At 42.6% G+C, this 18,418-nt stretch overlaps 1 protein-coding gene across 1 annotated transcript in view; it reads right to left on the bottom strand.

Moving 5' to 3' along the window:
• LOC129332203 (gamma-aminobutyric acid receptor subunit pi-like) overlaps nucleotides 1-14,953 on the bottom strand; it is a 64,821-nt gene extending 49,868 nt beyond the window's left edge. Inside the window, exons 1-2 of the mRNA XM_054983140.1 lie at nucleotides 14,902-14,953; nucleotides 1,099-1,202 (exon numbers count right to left, since the gene is read on the bottom strand). Of these exons, the coding sequence (XP_054839115.1) occupies nucleotides 1,099-1,202; nucleotides 14,902-14,915 (118 nt within the window). The 5' untranslated portion in view covers nucleotides 14,916-14,953. The remainder of the gene's footprint in view (nucleotides 1-1,098; nucleotides 1,203-14,901) is intronic.
• Nucleotides 14,954-18,418: the final 3,465 nt, after the last annotated feature.

Raw genomic sequence — 18,418 nt, 5'->3', positions numbered from 1 at the left:
AATGGATGAACATACACACTACACTACTTTCCACTACAATGCTGATACAGGAACTTCAGTGCATCTGATGCAAGAATATGGTGGGATTACAGTCCAAATTAATTATTAAAAAAATAGCTATGTCCATTTGCCAATTTGGAGGGGAAAACCAGAAGGAGATATTTTTGCACTTTTCTATCGCTATTTCCATAAAACACAGCACTGTGTTTTAATATTTCGCATAATAGCTTTAAAAATGGCAAGTGACATGAACTTGTGGTGGGATGCTTCATGTGGGAATGACTTTGTAATGCTTATTAGAGCCCTTTTCAATGTTTTAGATCTTTTTTGGCATTTGTTTTATCTTGAAGCTTTGATGCTCTGCATTTCTTTGTGTTTAAAGTATCTGTCTACTAGGACAACAGGAAGTAGGGAAACCAACATCACTCTGTACATCTCTCCTAAATCGTTTCGGAATAATTAAAACAAACTGTTTAAAGTGAAGTTCAGCATATCCAATTGGTGTATGGCAGTTATAAATGATGTTAAATAACGCACTTTAATAAAAAACATATTCTGAATTATTCAGTCAGGAGATGATACAAAAACATGCAACTCTCAACATCTATGTGAGATGTGACCATTTATCTCACAGCTATGAGACTATGGAGCTGAAGAAGCCGAACAGCTGATTATGGAGCTGAAGAAGCAAGCTTTTTTCTCTCAGTCTAAATTTTAAACTTCAGACTGAACAGTGGATTTGTTTCTTCAGCAGATGGTGGAAATAGCCAATAAACATCTAGTCACTTGGGTGAATGTATTCCTTTTACAACAGGCACTAATCTTGTTTCTGTGCTTTGTTTGTGGATCACTATAACAGGGACTCGAGCCTGGATTATATGAGCCAGTTTGTTAACAGCAAGGACCATCCCCCAGTATTGTGGGAGCAGAATTAAAGCCTGCAGTTCCATAATACAGAACATCATATCCTTTCAAAATGATACAATGCAGTCAAAGAAAAAGGACCAGCAAGGTTCCGATTATGAGCTCATTTCTCTTTCTTCAGATGCCGCATGGTATCAAACAGATTATTCCCGTCATATCACATTTTCTACTTACTGTCAAAAAATGGGCGCAGGTACTTGTTATATCCTTTCATTATTTTCTGTATGGTTGGAGGAAGAATTTCACCTTTTCCTTCAGTGGGGGAAACTTGCATTAATCTAACAGGAAAGAATAACAGGGAGGTTACTCCAGGGCTAATGCCTCAGGTTAAACCAGTGTTTATTGGCAAATTGGTAACACAGAAGAAGCTAAGCTGTTTTCATAGTCCTTACTACACGCAGTTGTAGCAACGGCAGCATCCCTCCAAATGCCAAACTTGATTCAACTGTTAATCTTTCCACAGCAGAATTTATCAGCCTTATGTCTTACCCAAATTTGCTACAATAGCCCCAATAACTGAACAAAATTCGTAAGGTCACTGCTTTTGTGAAATGTGTGAGATGCATAACAACACTAGATCTTTCCTTGTTGATTATAATGAAGCTTTTTTTAATATGCACCCTGAAATCCACTTAATCAAACTCCCCCAAGGGAGAAAATGCAGCAGTATTGTTTCTTTGCTGAAGCAAAATTTATTTTTTGTATTCTCTCTCCAAATCCATTTTTCCCAGCACCAAATTTCACACAGATAATGCAGAAACAACAATGCAAAGGGAACTCCATGAAGTGCAATTATAAAAGCACCCTTCTTTGTACACTGTTAGTACAATAACATGAAAAGAACAATATATATCTGTGCTTATGATTGCATTGCCAGTCTCTAAGGTGCCACAGAACTCTCCCTTGCTTGTACTACATACAGAGTGATGTGTTAAGATTATTGTTAACTGCCTTGTTTTGCAATGCACTTTGAAAGACAGAACAGAGTTTATCTGCTGCACAATTCTATCTTATATGGTAAGTGTACTGTCAAGATGAAAATACCTTTTCAGTTGTAGGATCCACATTAAACTCCCACCCTAGAATACAGGACTTAATTTTTAATGGGTGCATATTTCCTTGCCTTAGAATCACAGAATCATATGGTTGGGACTTCCAGGGTCCTCTAGTCTAACCCCCTGCACAATGCAGGAAATTCACAAATACCTCTCCACCCCCCCACCCCCCCACCCCACACACATACCCAGTGATCCTTCTTTATTCCATGCTCAGAAGATGGTAAATTGCCACTGGGATGGTGGTCTGAGGAAAATTGGTCTGAGGAACTGGTCTGAGGAAAATTGCTACCTGACCCCAATGTGGCAATCGGCCTTACCCTGGGCAGGTATGAAGGGGCCATAAGAACTAAGCACTGATGTAACCCTTCCTGCCATCCCTCTCATGATCTGCCTAGGTTCACAGAATCAGCATTGCTGTCAGATGGCCATCTAGCCTCTGTTTAAAAACCTCCAGAGCCCACCACCTTCCAAGGAAGCCTGTTCCACTGAGGGACTGCTCTGTCAGGAAGTTCTTCCTAATGTTTAGCCAAAAGCTCTTGATTTAATTTCAACCTGTTGTTTCCGGTCCAACCTTCTGGGGCAGCGGAAAACAACTCCATGCCACCCTTTCCTACTCGTATAATAAGGCTACCTTTGAAACTCCTTTAATCCAAGTCAGACAACAATGGGCCTTCTGCTCCAGTACTGTCTACTCTGACTGGCAGAACTCTCCAGGATCTCCACTTTTTTCAGTGCTTCAACTGGACATGCCAGGGATCGAACCAGAACCTTCTAGATGAATAACATGTGCTTAACCACTGAATCACAGCCCTCTTTCTCAATGTCAGACTTTCTCTACTCTGCTCCATCCTATCTCTCCTCTTTTAAGGACATGGGGGGCTTCACTGAGGTAGTTCGCACTATCTCACTCAAGCAAAGATGGGGTGTTTGCGGCAGGATAGATCCCACTTTCCTCCATACCCACCTATCTCCCTGTTGCTGAGATTGTCTGCTCTCTCTGCTTTCCTACATTCTAATGCACAGTGAACATTTGTGTCTAAAAAAGGAATAAGGACCAACAGCACTGTGGCAGGCGGGACTATCAACTTTTCAGCATCATAAAGCTTTTAATAGTCTGGCAGTCCATGCCAAGGGGTGCTCATCTTTACGAGCTAACAAGGAGACCAAAATTCAGTCCTTCCTGTCTTGTAACACAAGGAGAAACCACACAACTCTGTTTCCAGCACTACAATATGAAAGCCACTAAAACCAAAGGGTTCTCCAAATACTACCATCTCTTTTATTGTCTGAAGGGCTCTGGTAAATTGTATGCTGATTTATAAGTACCCAAATAAATCTCTGCAAAACTAAATTATTCAATAGTCTCTGCTGTACCAGCTATAAATGGGGAGCTGGTGCTCGCTCGCAAAAGGGGCAATACCAAAATTGTTGGTCTCCTTAACACCAGAAAAAGGGATGCGTCTATACGTTTAAATTTAAAATGGTCCTTTTGTTTAATCTGGTTTGTAATGCAGATGTAAAACCCATGTCCAGAAAGCTCTGCATGTCACACGTACACATTTTCCACTTCCTTATTAGCAACCATCAAATGTTCACATAAACAACAGAAGAGGCTTAAAGGCAATTTAAGTCTTGCATATGAAAATGCTCAGATTGTCAGACACTATCTGCCACCCGTGGCAACATAAGGCACTCCATCTGTGTGCGTGTGTGTCATTCAGCAACAACCATGCCCTATTACAAGCAAGCAGCAAATTCATCTATGAACACTCACTGCCATGCACTTTGCACACTGGCCAGGCCTGGGCTCCTCTGGAGTAGGGCTGCCTAGACTTGGGAATACAGACTGGAGCTTGTAGCTTGAGCCTAGTGGACAAGTTGATCCAGCAAGGCAGTCTTCTCAAGCCTCAGCTGCACTTGCTGGCAGGTGTTCAAGCGCTTGAGGCTACACTGTGCTTTGTCAGGATCCTGTGAGAAAGAATCACTCTCAGCACTCTGCTCAGGTCTACAGGGAGGTTGCACACAGCCAGTCCGGCACTTTGCCTTCTTTGTGCCACATCAGCCTGGCCTTCCATCACCACCATTCCTGCAGAGTGAGAGTGTGTCCGGGGGGGAGGGGCAATGCCCCAGGTTCATGTCCTGCCTGGCAGAGGCCTAATGGTTATCTCAGAAGCTGGTGGCAAGGGCTCACTTGCAAGTTCAGGCAGGGTGGTCTTTGGAGCTGCTGGAGCAGGGTCAGCAGGTGCCTCTGCAGCATCAGGCCCTCTCTGATCCCTCTGGTTCCCTGGCTTCTGCTCCCCAGGCTCTTCCTCTGAGCCCTCCAAGTCAAAGTCCTTGGGCTGGGCAGAGGGGGTCATGACACACACACCCCTGAAACAAGACACCATAATGCCTGCTTGCCTGCCTGCCTGCCTGGAACATTCAACTTTGATCTAAAAGACTTACTTCATTGGTTCACTGCACATTTACTGCTGATTCTCTAACCATAGTCTGCAAATCACAAACCAGCCTTTAGCTCAAATGCTCTACCCTCTTCCCTTCTGACCCAAATTCTCTCTCCTTGCACTTATTGACAATAACATTTATTTATGCACCAATGCTAATAATTATGTTTACTGCTAACTCCATTCCCTGCTTATTATTTCACCTCTTGCTTTAAATCCTCTTAAACCCCAAGAGCCAGCACAGAATAATATTTAGTGTATCAGACTAGGACCTGGCAGACCCAGGTTCAAATCCCTATCCTGCCATGGAATCTTGCTAGGTAACCTTGGGCCAGTCATACCCTCTCAGCCTAGGTTCTACCTCACATGGTTATTGTAAGGATAACATGGAGGAGAAGAGAATTATGTAGGCTGGTCTGGTTCCCCATTTAAGCAATCGGTCCGGCCTCTGCCATGTTTAATAGCTATTTAATAGCTACCTGTGATATAAGAATCACAAGGCCCCTGGATTAAATGCAGTTTAGTTTGCAAACAGGGGGATTCCAGCTAGCAGTTGCTGAGTCTCACCCGGGAGATCCAGGCATGAATGGAATGCCAAATGTAAATACAGAATGACCAGAGATTATTAGTTTACTTTCCTCTCAGCTCCAGGTGGAGCAAGAGCAAGAAAGGTCTTGCTGTGTCATCCCACTTAGCACATTCCTTTCCCCCTCCTTCCGTGATGAGACCCCCAGCCCAAGATTGAGGAGAAATCAACTAGCACCCATAAGTTTTTGTAATTCATTCCTGGGACAAGGTGCATTCCCCAACTAAATTCATCAACTCAACTCCAGGACATTAATTTGCTAACATTCCTTTATGATTCAACAGGAGAGCAAAATCTTACCCTTTTGTCCCACCCCTGCAGCAACCAGTCAAGAGGTAATCAAACCTTTGTTACCCCAGGAACTGACAGTTGGGGTCTTTTTTCCAACAGTTGGAGGGCTCTTCCACGTCAGGGCATGTTTTGGCCTATAAAAATAGGGACCCTTGCCCCATTCAAACTGTGCATGCTTATTGGATATGAAGTGCTGCTCCCTTGGGGTCACCTTCCCTAAGGGCCAAGCTACACATGACGAATGACACTTGAATGGCAAGTGGATTGAGTGGAGGGCAAGTGAACAGGGAGAAATACACTTGCTGTTCAAGTGTCATTCGTCATGTGTAGCTTGGCCCTGAGTCTCTCTCTGCCAAGAATGCTGGACATTTGAAGCTCTTCCTCTGCAGACCTCTCCATTCTCCGGATAGGTAATTATCACCCTGCAATCCCTCAAATCTATTCCACTTTCACCACTGCTTTTCCTAGGCATCTTGCGTGTTGTATGCAATCTTGTGTGTGTGTGTGTGTGAATTTTTCCCTTTTAATAAAACCACTCTTTAATTGAGAACACTGGTCTCATTTGCCTCCTTGGAAAAGGACTATGTAAACACTGGTGGAGATCCCATTGTTACCCTTCTCGTATAGCCATCTTCCTTGCCGCCAATTCCCTCTACGTCCATCTATAAAAATAGTCAGCTCTCTTCTCCATGCCAAATTGCATACTGCCTAAGCAAATGCTACCCTGCACGTTGCCACTCTAAACACGTACATGCACTCTTGCTTGCTTCCTATTTGTGTGTCCTGGGTCCTGACATTCTGGTCACACCTAGCCTCACTTTGTCTGAAATTGCTGCTAGATCACCTGCTTGCCCCCCTCACCAAGCATCCTTCCCTGGACCTCCCTCCGAGCCATAACTGATATGCCAGTCTGAGAACCAAAAAAGGATCTAGATGATTCCCAAACATAGAAAAGGAGTCAGACTGATAATAACCCTTCATCTCTCTTCCTTCATCTGCTTACTTCTTGCTGTCTTATTCCCATTCTCTGAGGTATGCACTGCTCTGTGGGGGCACTACTGGGAGGTTCCAGGACTGAGTATTGGTATTGTAGACAGGCATGGTATTTTATGTTGGAACATACTGAAATACTGCTCTGACTGCTTGCCTGTAACCCTGATTCTCCTCAATAGACATGGGCACGAACCGCATTGCAAACCCAAAAAACCCCATGAACCGCCTGATTGTCTGTTCGCGAACTGGCGGTTCGTGAGGGTCCATGGCCAATGAACCAGCATTTGTTGGAAGCCCGGTTTGTTATGTTCGCCTGCGGTTCGTGAAGCCAGACAGTCAGGCACCATCAATCAGTTCCCTTAGAAATGGAGCTGGGGGAATGCCTGAACTCTGTCTGCACTCCTTCTGTCGCCCTGGAAACCCAAATGGAAGCCCAGCTTACTTTGATCGGCAGGTCTTCCTTCCAACCATGGAGCTGCAAATTGGTTACAATTGGTCACATGGGAGAAGACACCCGGGGGGAGGGAGGGGGAAGGGGGGTGTTCTGTAGCCATGGGCACTCCAATCTCCTCCCTGCAAACCCTGATAGGCAGTTCTGACGGCCAACCCCTTGTACTCTGGGCCAATGTCAACTGGTGGCTCTAATTGTATCGAATGGGAGTTTCCTGGGGGCCTCAGATTGGAGAGGGTACAACTCCAAGATCTCTTTTGCAATCTTGACCAAACTTGGGTGCTGGCTGGAGGAGAGCCTGCTAAACACTCCCTGGAAATATGGGCTCTCTAAGTCCAACAGGGGCCGTTCTGATGCCCATGAACCTTGTACCAGTTCATCAGCGGGAAAAGTTCGTTGAGGTTCGCTGGTTCAGGTTCGTTGTTGGCACCGAACCATGAACTGCTGGTTCATTAAATTTTTTTGGTTCGTGCACATGTCTACTCCTCAATAAATTATCTCCATACATCTTGTGCTTTCTTTTCTAAACCTGCTTTGGATTCCCCTCTCTTTTCATTTCAGTACTACACCTCTAGGCATGAAGTGTTCATTCTTTTCCATTTGAGTCTGGATCTGAGTCCAGTTCACATGGGTAATGAAGTTTATACAAGCCACCCTGAGCATACTTGGTTGTACTGTGGCACTGGAAGTAGCCTTGTCTGAGGTTCTGGAATAAGCCACCACAAAGGAGACTTAACACTTAACACCACACAGCTGAAGTGATGAATGTGTTTGTGTGAACTCATCCATAATCCCAGGCTGTGGAATGACGGACACGGGAAAAGATTTTTCTACATGTGCTCAGGGGCACTCTCTTGTTTATTCTTATTCTAAAATGTTCTAAAGCTCACAACAGAAACAGGTCTGAATTCTCAGCCATACTTAACAGCTACCAATACATATTAAAACACACCCACAATATTAGCTCACCATGGACAAGAACTTTCTGTAAGACTGATGAAAAACAGAGAAAACAATCTTGAGGGTTTACACCCGAAGAGTGGATTTGTATGGTACATAAAATGTATGCAAAGCCTTACCATAGACCAGACCTACCTACAAATGTAAAATTTCTGGAACTGTTGAAGCCTTGAGATGGGGAGGACCCATTTTTCCAGGTTTAAAAAAAATGGAAGAGGGGTTGGGGGAAATTTAAACAAATATATATTTAAATATATGCAAATATAAATATATTTAAACGTATACAATATTAACTTTCCTTCAAACCTAAATCTATTTTGCTTCTTTAGCAACAGAAAATGCATAATGTATAACTTAGTTATCATATAAAATTATTAACTGAAATATTTGTGGAATTTAAAAGTATAAATAGCTTTGTTATCTGCAAGCAAAATTTCACACACAAACTGCTGTACCTACTGGTATCATATTTTCATTCATTCCAAAACAACAGCAAAAAAGTGTTACATGAGTCTTTTTAATGCTCCAAATATTTCTCAATTGCCCACTTTCCCCAATGGAAACTGAATGCTATACATTTGAGTGAGTAAAACCAACTGAAAAGGCATTTTAGTAATTTTTTAAAAATTTCATAGGTGTTTTTGACAGTGCTCCCCAAAATACCTGTTGGAAAAATGGGGGGGGGGGTGAGGCTTTAAATGTCCATGCTATACATTTTGAGTAAGTAAAAACTTGTTTTGAAAAGCATTTAACTCATTTCAAAGAAAAGTAGTTCATAAGAGGGTTTTTTAAAGTGTTCTCCACAGATTCCTAGTTTTTTAACTGGGAAAACTGAAAACCACTCTTTGGAAAAAACAAAAAAAACCCTGTTTTTGTCCTGATTCCTGTTTTGTTCTGGAGCTTCTAGTCCCTGGCATCCAATTTCTATGCCAAAATCCGGCTGCGGAGCATATGAAGAATACAGAGATATATCCAGAGTTTTTCTCTCTCTCCCGAAACACACACACGTGTGTATGTGCGTATTATGTGTTGTCAAGCCCTTTCTGACTTATGGCAACTCTCTGAATGAAAGACCTTCAAAATGTCCTGTTGTTAACAGACTGACTCCGATCTTCCAAACTAGAGAACATGGCTTCCTTTACTGAGTAAAGCCATCTCATTTTGGGCCTTCCTCTTTTCCTTCTGCCTTCAACTTTTCCTAACCTGAATTTTTCCAGAGAGTCTTGTCTTCTCATGATGTAACCAAAGTACGATAGCCTCAGTTTTGTCATTTTAGCTTCTAGGGAAAATTCAGGCTTGATGTGATCTAGAACACACTTATTTATCTTTTGGCTGTCCATGGTATCAAAACTCTCCTCCAGTGCCACATTTCAAATGAATCAATTTTCAGCCTTCTTCACTGTCCAACCTTCACATCCATACATAGTAAGGTGGAATACCTCAGTGAGTCATCCTTATCCTTATAGATATTTTCTAGTTCCCTCATGGTTGCTCTTCTAAGTCCCAATCTTCTGATTTTTGTTTGCAGTCTTCCTTTTGGTTGATGACTGAACCAAGAAATAGAAAATCTTTTAACAATTTCAGTTTTTTCATTGTCATCTTCAAAACTGTGTAATTCCACAGTAGTCATTAATTTTGTCTACTTGATGTTCAGCTGTAATTTTGCTTTAGCACCTTCTCCTTTAAACTTCATCAGTAGTCATTTCAAGTCTTCACTGTTTTCTGCCAGTAATGTAACGGGCAGTGCTTTTTCAGGATAGATGAAAGAAGCTACCCATAATAATATCTAATTCTGAACAGAGTACTAGAGAGTAGACCAAAAACTCCATACAATGGGACCAGGGGCAGACAGGGGTTATTGTGCTATAAGCATGGCCAAAGCCCCAGATTTGCAGAACAATATGAAAAGTAGAAAAAAAATCATTGGGTGTTAGAAAAACAACCCCAAAATCATAGAAGAGATATCTGCTTCTTTAAGAAAACTGTTCCAATGAAATTTTGTGAGACTATGTTGTAAGACCTCGGTGGCCATGGTTGGAGTTGCTTGTCCCCCTGAGGACTGCTGAGGGTTCAAAGCTTCAGTTTGTGCCAGTGCAGGGGAGACAGACAAACCAAAAGGATAAAACATAGAAGAGAGGGATGAAAAAGCAGAAGGGGAAAAGCAAACAAGGTAAAAAGGGAAAGCTGAAGAGGAAAGGAGAGGAAAAGAAAAAGATGAGTGAGCGAGCGAGCGAGTGAGTGCTGAAGCTGCCAGGGAAGAAACTGAAAAAGGTAGATGACCGGGAAAGGAGAGGCTGCAAGCACTGCTGGATAGGGTAAAGAGGAAAAGATTCCCTCTCTGAACAAATCTTTGCAGATGCCCCACTTAACTTCTAGCATTCACCATGAAGTGACGACATGTCTTTAAAAGTGGATTAGACAAATTTATTGACAAGTTCAACATTGGAGATTAGCCACAATGGCTGAACAGGACATTCATGTTTCAAAACAGTATACCTCTGAAAGCCAGTTGCTGGTGGAAGGATCAGTTGGGGTTGGCTTTGACCTCTACTTGCAGGCCATATGGAGCATCTGCTTGTCCACAGAGGGAAAGAGGATGCTGGGCTAGATGGACCATTAACCTGATGCAACAAGGCTCTTTTTATACTCTTCTATTCGTATAGTTTATAAAGTATACAGAGTGCCATTTCCCTCACTGCTGAGTAACTACAGAAAGGTCCCACACATCAAGGATTAGTGAAGGGCTTTCAAACAGAGTAAAATCTGGCATTTCTATAAATTAGATTACTGATTAGTATAAGGTATTGATTCATAGGTATAAAGATAGAGAGTGTGGGGAATGTATTTAATGGTACCAATTGTGTATAAGAGGAACAAATTAAAAAAATTCCAAAGAGTTGTTGCCTGTGATGAATACACTTATTTCTTGTGTTCCACTGTCAGATCTGCTCAAACAGGCTCTTTGAAGTGATAGAAAAACCCTCAAACTACATGTTCATATTGGTTTTAGTTAAGGAACGTTAACTAAACAAACTGCACGCAGACCGCTCTCATTCAAGTTAGAGAACCAATGACTGTTTATCTATCTAAAGAAATATATCTACATACTTTTAGTGGAGAGAAAGAACTAGTAACTGATCTAACTAGCTAGGATGGCTTTAGATTGAACGTAGGCCATCTCTCTCAGGAGGAGACACCATGCTGCCTCTCCTGGTACATGCAGGGAAGAAGAGAGAGAGAGAAGAGGGAGAGAAGGGAAGGAAGGAAGTTCCCCTGGCAGGAAGAAGACTGATAGCAACCTATCTACCTAACTAACTCTACGGTTGCTGCCTTCCTTCTTCTCTGATGGCAGTCCTAAAGGCCTGAGCAAGAGACATTGTCAGTCCCTTCTTCCAACAATTCAAACTACACCTTGCAGGAAAATGTGTGAAATGGTAGCCTGGTTGTTCTTTTTGTGCAGGAAACAGCACATCCAGAGCAGGCAGAGTGGGGAAATGGCAAGGAGATACATAAAGTTTTCCTTGCCTACCATCTTCCTGTTTCAAATTGCTCCCCTCAGGCTCTACCAATCGTTTTCAAACATGTGTCAGATATGCAACTGAAACCCTGCAAGTGTTATCTAGAGAGGGGAAGGACAGATGGGGAAAGAGTTAAGCACTTCAACACTCTCTATCGCCCCTTTGGCAACGGCTTTTGGTATACAAAAGGAGCCAGAATGCTTTTGTTCCCTGTGTTCCCAAAATGTAGGGTGGATCAGAGATTATAGTGTCTACACTAGACATGGGCACGAACAGCATTACGAACAGAAAAACCCCACGAACAGCCCGTTCATTTGTTTGCAAACAAGCCGTTTGTGAAGCTCCATTCTAAACAAACAAGCGGTCCTTGCAAGCCTTGTTCGTTGCCTTTGTCAGCCGTTCGTCAAGCCAGACAGTCAGGCACCTTCAATCAATTCCCCTGGCAACAGCAGGGACTGAACTCTGTCTGAACTCCTTCTGGCTTTCCTTCTCGCTTTAACCTTTCAAAGTACTTCCAGAAGAAAGTCCCGTTTTTGCCACTGTGAAGAGAAAATGACAACAAAGGGGGAGACCCATTGTCAGGGCTTGTCGCTGCCGCCGCTGGGCGGGGCGCCGGCTGGGCCGGCCCTGACATCAGAGGGGCGCCAGGGATGCTGCAGGACCCTGCTCTGTGGAAGGAGGGGCGGTATACATCACCCTGACTCTCTCTCAATCCACTCGCTGGCCTGCGCAACCTGGTCTGCTTACCCTCTGCGTCCTCCATCAACTCCTCCTCCCAGAACTCTCCTCCAAGCTTCCACTCTCACACTACTCTGCTCTCACTCCACACCATCACTCCTTACTCACACCCACCACCTCAGAGCTCTTCCCAGCCAGCTTTTATAGGGCCTTCTCTCAGCACCCCACCCACCTTGCAGGCCCTGCCTGCCAGGCCACAGGGTTGCTGCCTCCCTTTTGCCTCCTGCTATTCCCTCCTGGCAAGTCTGGGGGCTGGGGCTCAGACTCCAGACACCCATGCATCATGCCTTTCCCAGGGTGCAATCTCTCTGAAACTTGGGGGTCTTCGGAGGACAGTGAGGACTATGTCCCCTGCAAATTTGGTGGGTATTGGACATTGGGAAGGTCAGTTTGTAACCCCTCAAAGTAGCTTCCACCAGAGAGTCCTGTTTTTGCCACTGTGGAGCAAAAATGACAACAAAGGGAAGGACCCATGGATCATGCCTTTCCCGGGGAAGGTCAGTTTGTGGGGTGTTTAAAGGGCCCTGCCCCTTGCACGTGGCAGGAAAGGGCCCTTTAAACTATCAGCTGGCAAGCGGCAGGGATCTTTAAGGGGCCACAAACAACAAACAACGAACATGTTTGTGAACAGGGTCATGCTCATTACTGTTCATTGTTCGTTGTTCATGGATGGCAACAAACAACGAACAGCTTGTTCTTTTTTTTTTTGGTTCGTGCCCATGTCTAGTCTACACCCAGAGGAAATGGTGGCTTTAACATAACATTTTAATACCATACCATCTATGTTCCTCTCCAACCTATGTTCTTCTTCACAGTACTAACTTCTGTTGATGAAAGCACACATTTTACTTAACATATTTATAGATAAAAAGATTTAGTTACATTTCCTCTATTAAAGTACCTACCCCCCCCACACACACATTATTTATCTTTGGGAAGAAAGAAGAAAATTTCCTCTTACGTTATGTACTGGAACCTCCTTGTGCAAGGCAATTGATGCTACTTAATTTTTAACGATGTGTTCTTCATCAGGCAAATTCCACTCATACATATCCCAAAACACTGGCATGTATACAAATGTATCATGACTATGAAGCAGCCATTCTAGGATTCTGCATAAAGAACTAGCTAGTTAAAAATATATAATGCATGCTTTTAAAAAAGCTTTTCTGTGCACAATGAATTCCACTTAAAACAAATTTCCTAAAACTGAGGTCACAATCACATATAACGTGTGTGTGTGTGTGTGTGTTACTGTATTTATTTATTTATTCACTTTATTTATGTCCTGCCTTTCTCCCCAGGTCCCCAAAGCTGCTTGCATAGTTTTCCTCTCCACCATTTTATCCTCTTAAGGACCCTTTGAGATAGGTTAGGATGAAAGTGTTTGACTGGCTCAAGGTCACCCAGCAAACTGCCATGGCAAAACGGGGATTTGAACCCATATCCTCATGCAATAGTCTAACCATGACACCTCACAGGCATTTAACAATCATCAATGTTAATCAAGCCCATTTTCCAGCCAAAGTATGGTTAGTGAATAAAAGAAATAAATGGTTCCATTTAAGCATCTAAAAGACAATCATGTTGTATAGGAGTCCCACACAGTGATGCTTTTCTTCAGAAGCCCTGTTGATGCTGGGGCTGCCAATTCAGCACAGTGGCAGTAGGGCTTCCAGGTGACCAATTTCCCTGCATTTTACCCTCCCCAGTTCCCATCTACTTTTCTACTGGTATATTGTACATCAATTCACAGAAGAAAAAAGTACTCCAAAAGGCATCCCAGAAGTTAACCATTTCTAGACTGGGAAGGGGGTTGGAAGAGGCTACATCACTCCTCACTATCCACACCGCAGAAAGAATCTAGAAAGAGCAAGTGACACAAACATTCATAATACATATGACATTTTAACAGACACTCTAGCCAGAGAAGTGAGGAAAATATCTCTTCTTCTCAGGGTTAAAACATAGGCTGGATAACATGATTTCTTAGTCCCCTTCTCCCACTGAAATGAAACCTGCGTAAGTGAACTAAATCACTTCCTTCTCTTCCCTCTTCGGCTTCCTGCCATTGAACTTTAGATTAAAAGCTCTTCAGAACATGGATAGATCTTTTTGGCGTTATTCTGCAAAGAGCCACACACATTGATAGTCCCAGAGCTTTTTTTCTGGGAAAAGAGGTGGTGGAACTCAGTGGTGGAACTCAGGACTGCACTTTGGGTCAACTGGAACAGGGGCGGGGAGTTTTTAAGAGTTTAAATTGCCCTCGGCAAAAATGGTCACATGGCCGGTGGCCCCGCCCCCTGATCTCCAGACAGAGGGGAGTTTAGATTGTCCTCAAGAGGTGCCGGAACTCCATTCCACCACGTTCCATACAAATACTATACAAATGATAACAATGGACAACAATAGTTTGCCTCACTTTTTTAACTTAGGAATTTAATTCCTCTTTGCCTAGCACTGTCACATACTTCTCTTTCATGTCGACAAGTAAGATAATAAAAGCTGCCAGGTCAGAATCAGGACACTGTCCCATCTCTCTCCCCACTTAGCCACTCTAGAGCTGTGAAAGAGGATCCAGCCATCCTCCCCCTCCCCTTGCCTGCAGCTGCCTACTTGCTTGGGTAGGTGTGAAGGGAAAGGAAGGTGAGTGATAGAATCTACAGAACAGCAAGGAAGCTGAGGCTTCACATTATATTGTGCAGCTCAGGGAAGCAAGAAACAGCCATGAATGGGCTTGAACAGCCTTGAAGCAAAGCTTGCATGTGGGCACACACAGAGGGACACGGTATGGTACTGACTTGGGGCAAAGCAGTTTAAAATACTCAAAATCAGCTTCGCTGTTCTTGTTGTCTGGAAAGTAATCTTTCACAAAACTCAAAAACGTTTAGCGTGCCTGGATATCTGTTGGACCAGTGTAGTAAAAGACAGCTCTTACCTGCACGATATCATTAGAAAGAGGACTTTGAAGCCCCAGATCAAGGTGCACATTGCTGAAGATGGCTCCAAAAATTCTATTGCTTCCTAAATGCAAATGAAGAAAAGCCTTACTCACATCGCACTATGAAAAATACTGGTTACATGAAGATAATTCCATAAGCATTATTTGAAAACAGGAGTCATACTGCTTATTCCAAAGTATGACTCTCATCCAGTTTTGCAGTTATTTGAAAGGGAATCCCTTAAATGGAACTTTAAAGTAAACATGCCAAGGACAGAGTCTGATCCTATGAAGTCATAATAGCAGGTAAAACACACAAGACAAAATGCTTACTGTAACAGTCACCAGTGTGGTGTAGTGGTTAGTGTCAGACAACGATCTGGGAGACCCAGGTTCAAATCCACACTCCACCATGGAAGCTTGGTGGCTGACCTTGGGCCAGTCACACAGTCTCAGTCTAACCTATTTCATAAAGTTGTTGTGTGGATAAAATCAAGAATAGAATATTGTAAACCACTTTAGAACTCCACTAGGAAGAAAGGAAGTAAAATAAATAAAAAATACATCTATTAATATTAACTACCTCATGCATGTTGCTAGATACGTCTAGTTCTGGCTTTGTTAGGGAATTCCTATCCAAACCCCTTACTGTTTCCTCCAGCTTCCTCTCTGTAACAGTACTGCCTCAGGCTCTTGTTGGAATAGTAGTTCTCTTGACATTGTGCCTGGCCATTGCTCAGTGCCACAACTTCTGGCCATGGTTTAATGTAAAGATTCTGGAGTCCACTTTTATATCATTCGATCTGTACACTGATACCTACACACAAACACTCACACAAACTCTCTCACTCTACTAACAAAAACAGTAACAAGAACTAACCCAAATCATATTTACAGTATGTTATAACAATCTGTTTTCAATGTTACAGAACTAACTTTTCTTTATATCCCAGATTATCTTTAAAAGCAATGTCTTCCCTTACATGGAGCCAATAGATAGAGCTAGGGAATGACCAAGAAGAACCTGTCAGTTCGGGACTGATTCTACACTCCTCTTAAAGCCACTCAAACCAGATGTCAATGTCAAGAAGACCACATATCACTGCAGCACATTTCATATGTTACTTGTATTCTGTGTGAAGTAATACTTTATTTTGTCTGTCTTCAGTCTACTGCTATTCAGTTTCATTGGGTGGCCTCAACCTCTATTTATGGAAGAGATTAAAGAGTGTTTTTCATTTACCTTTAAAGCAGTGGGGGATAAGGTGTTATATGAAATTTCTTTCACATAAATCAGCTTTCAGAACAACTTCTTTTTTCCCTTACTAAGGCTAATAGCAGTTTATGGGGAGAGGATTTCTTCCTAGGAAATGGCATGAGAAGAAAGCTACCCCCCTCCATTCCAGTACCATGATCTCAATCAGGTCTTCCCCCAACTTCTTTTTACCAAGAAAAAGACGTAGGACTATTTGATGACATCTCTCTCACACCCTGTCCAGCTAAGCTCTATCTTTATGATATTCTTTTTGAGATGGGGTGACTTGGACATCACACAATTCCATCATCTGCATGAAGTATTTCTATAAAGGTATCATAAAGTCTTTGTACCACCTATTTTATCTTCAGTTCCTTTTCTAATAATGCCCAATATGGATTTTTTCACTTTTGCTCTATGTTGCGTAGGTATATTCATTGAGTGATCTCCATGATCACTCTTTTAAAAATTCAGCATTTTTGTGAAGTCTGTAGGCATTGGGGGGGGGGGGGGTGTCCATTGAGCATTTCTTTATAGTTACTTAAATTGAATCTCAGCTGCTATTTTGTTTCACACAGTTTGGAGAAATTGGCTTTGGAATTCATCATAACCTGTTTTGATTTTCACAATCTGAATAATTTACTATTATCTATAAACATTAGTATTTTTGCTCACTCCGTCCTGATCCCAGATAATTTATAAAACTGACTCTACTATTGGTCATTGGATGACTCAACTTCTTACTACCCTCACCTGTAAAAACTGTTCCTACCTGCAGCTTCCTGTTCGCCAAGCATTCATTGATCCATTAGAAGAATCTCCCCTTACTCCATGGCTGCTTAAATTGACTTAGCTTTTGAGCACTTTGTCAAAGCTTTTTGAAAGTTCATGTATCTGTCTACAAGATCTTCCCTAGCTACATTAGTTTTTAATTATTTATATTCTACTTTCCTCTTCAAAGCAAGCTGCTTATATAAGTCTACTTTCCTCCAATTTATCCTCCCAATAACCTTGTGAGGTAGGTTTGGCTGAGAGTTTGTGACTGGCCTAAGGTCACCCAGCAAACTTCCATGGCAAAGTGGGGATTCAAACCTAGGTCTTCCAGATCTTAGTCTGGCACCCTAACCACTACACATGCTGGCTCACTAGCTGACATAGTCAACATTTTTTACAGGGCTGGAAAAGCAGGATTGTCATTTTGTAGAAGATACGCTAATTATTCCCCAGAAATCTTTGTTTTCTTAGTTTAATAATTCTAGATACTGTAAATCTTCCTCACAACCTTCATTTGAAATGTATGAAGAAGGAGCAAAAGAGCAATCCCTGAAAGAGTAATTTTTTTAAAACTTACTTGCAAGAAATATCAACCACAGATCTATTTTAAAAGCTAGCATGCCCTGTATCATACTTGCAGAAACAAGCATATGCAGAGAGGGCAAGGCTGCAGCTGAGCAGATTGTTTTCACGTGGAAGGTCCCAGGATTAATCCCCGGCATCTCCAAAGAAAGGATCTTAGATAGCAGGTGTCAGCAAAGGTCTTTCTTTACCTTAGAGCCAAGCTACAAGTGACGCCTGACACAGGTTGGACACTTGTCAGCTGACCTCAAGTTTTGATGGGAAATGAAGGCATCCTGGTTTTACACCTTGGCTCTCCATTACAGCTGCAAGACCAGGATGCCTACATTTCCCATCAAAACTTGAGGGAAGCTGACAAGTGTCCAACCTGTGTCAGGCATCACTTGTAGCTTGGCTCTTAGGCACTGCTGGTCAGAGTGGACAATTCTGTGCTAAATGAACTAATGATCTGAATGAAGTAAAAGGAAGCTTTCAAAAAAACCCTGTAAAATAACTAAGCCACTAAAGTAGGAATGGAAGGTTCTGTCAATTTGGTGGCCAGTACTGTGATGGGAGAACAGAAACCCAGAGGACTACAGTGCTGCAGGAGTTCCTGGTACAGCTGCCGGGTTCATGTTTTGAATATATCTAATTGATGAGAGCAGGCCAGAAGACTTGTCTGCTCTCTGTTATAAGTTGCAGTTTAATGCCTTCATTTGCCTGACAAGTTAGCTGCTGGCATGCCAGCTAGTTTCTAATTTCAAGGAGCATTTCCCTATTATAAGTACAGCTCAGGAAGACAGCTGAGGAAGACATGAAAAAGGTCTGAGCAGGCTGCGATCCAAATTAATGCCTGTTGTAGGTGGTAGTTTTGATATTGAGTCAAGAAAATAACAGTGCAATAATAACAGTGCATAATCCTAT

The sequence above is a fragment of the Eublepharis macularius genome, chromosome 6 (assembly GCF_028583425.1).
Source record: "Eublepharis macularius isolate TG4126 chromosome 6, MPM_Emac_v1.0, whole genome shotgun sequence".
NCBI classification, from domain to species: Eukaryota; Metazoa; Chordata; class Lepidosauria; order Squamata; family Eublepharidae; genus Eublepharis; species Eublepharis macularius.
Note: the sequence above shows the minus strand (reverse complement) of the source record. Positions and strands in the feature narration are given on the sequence as shown.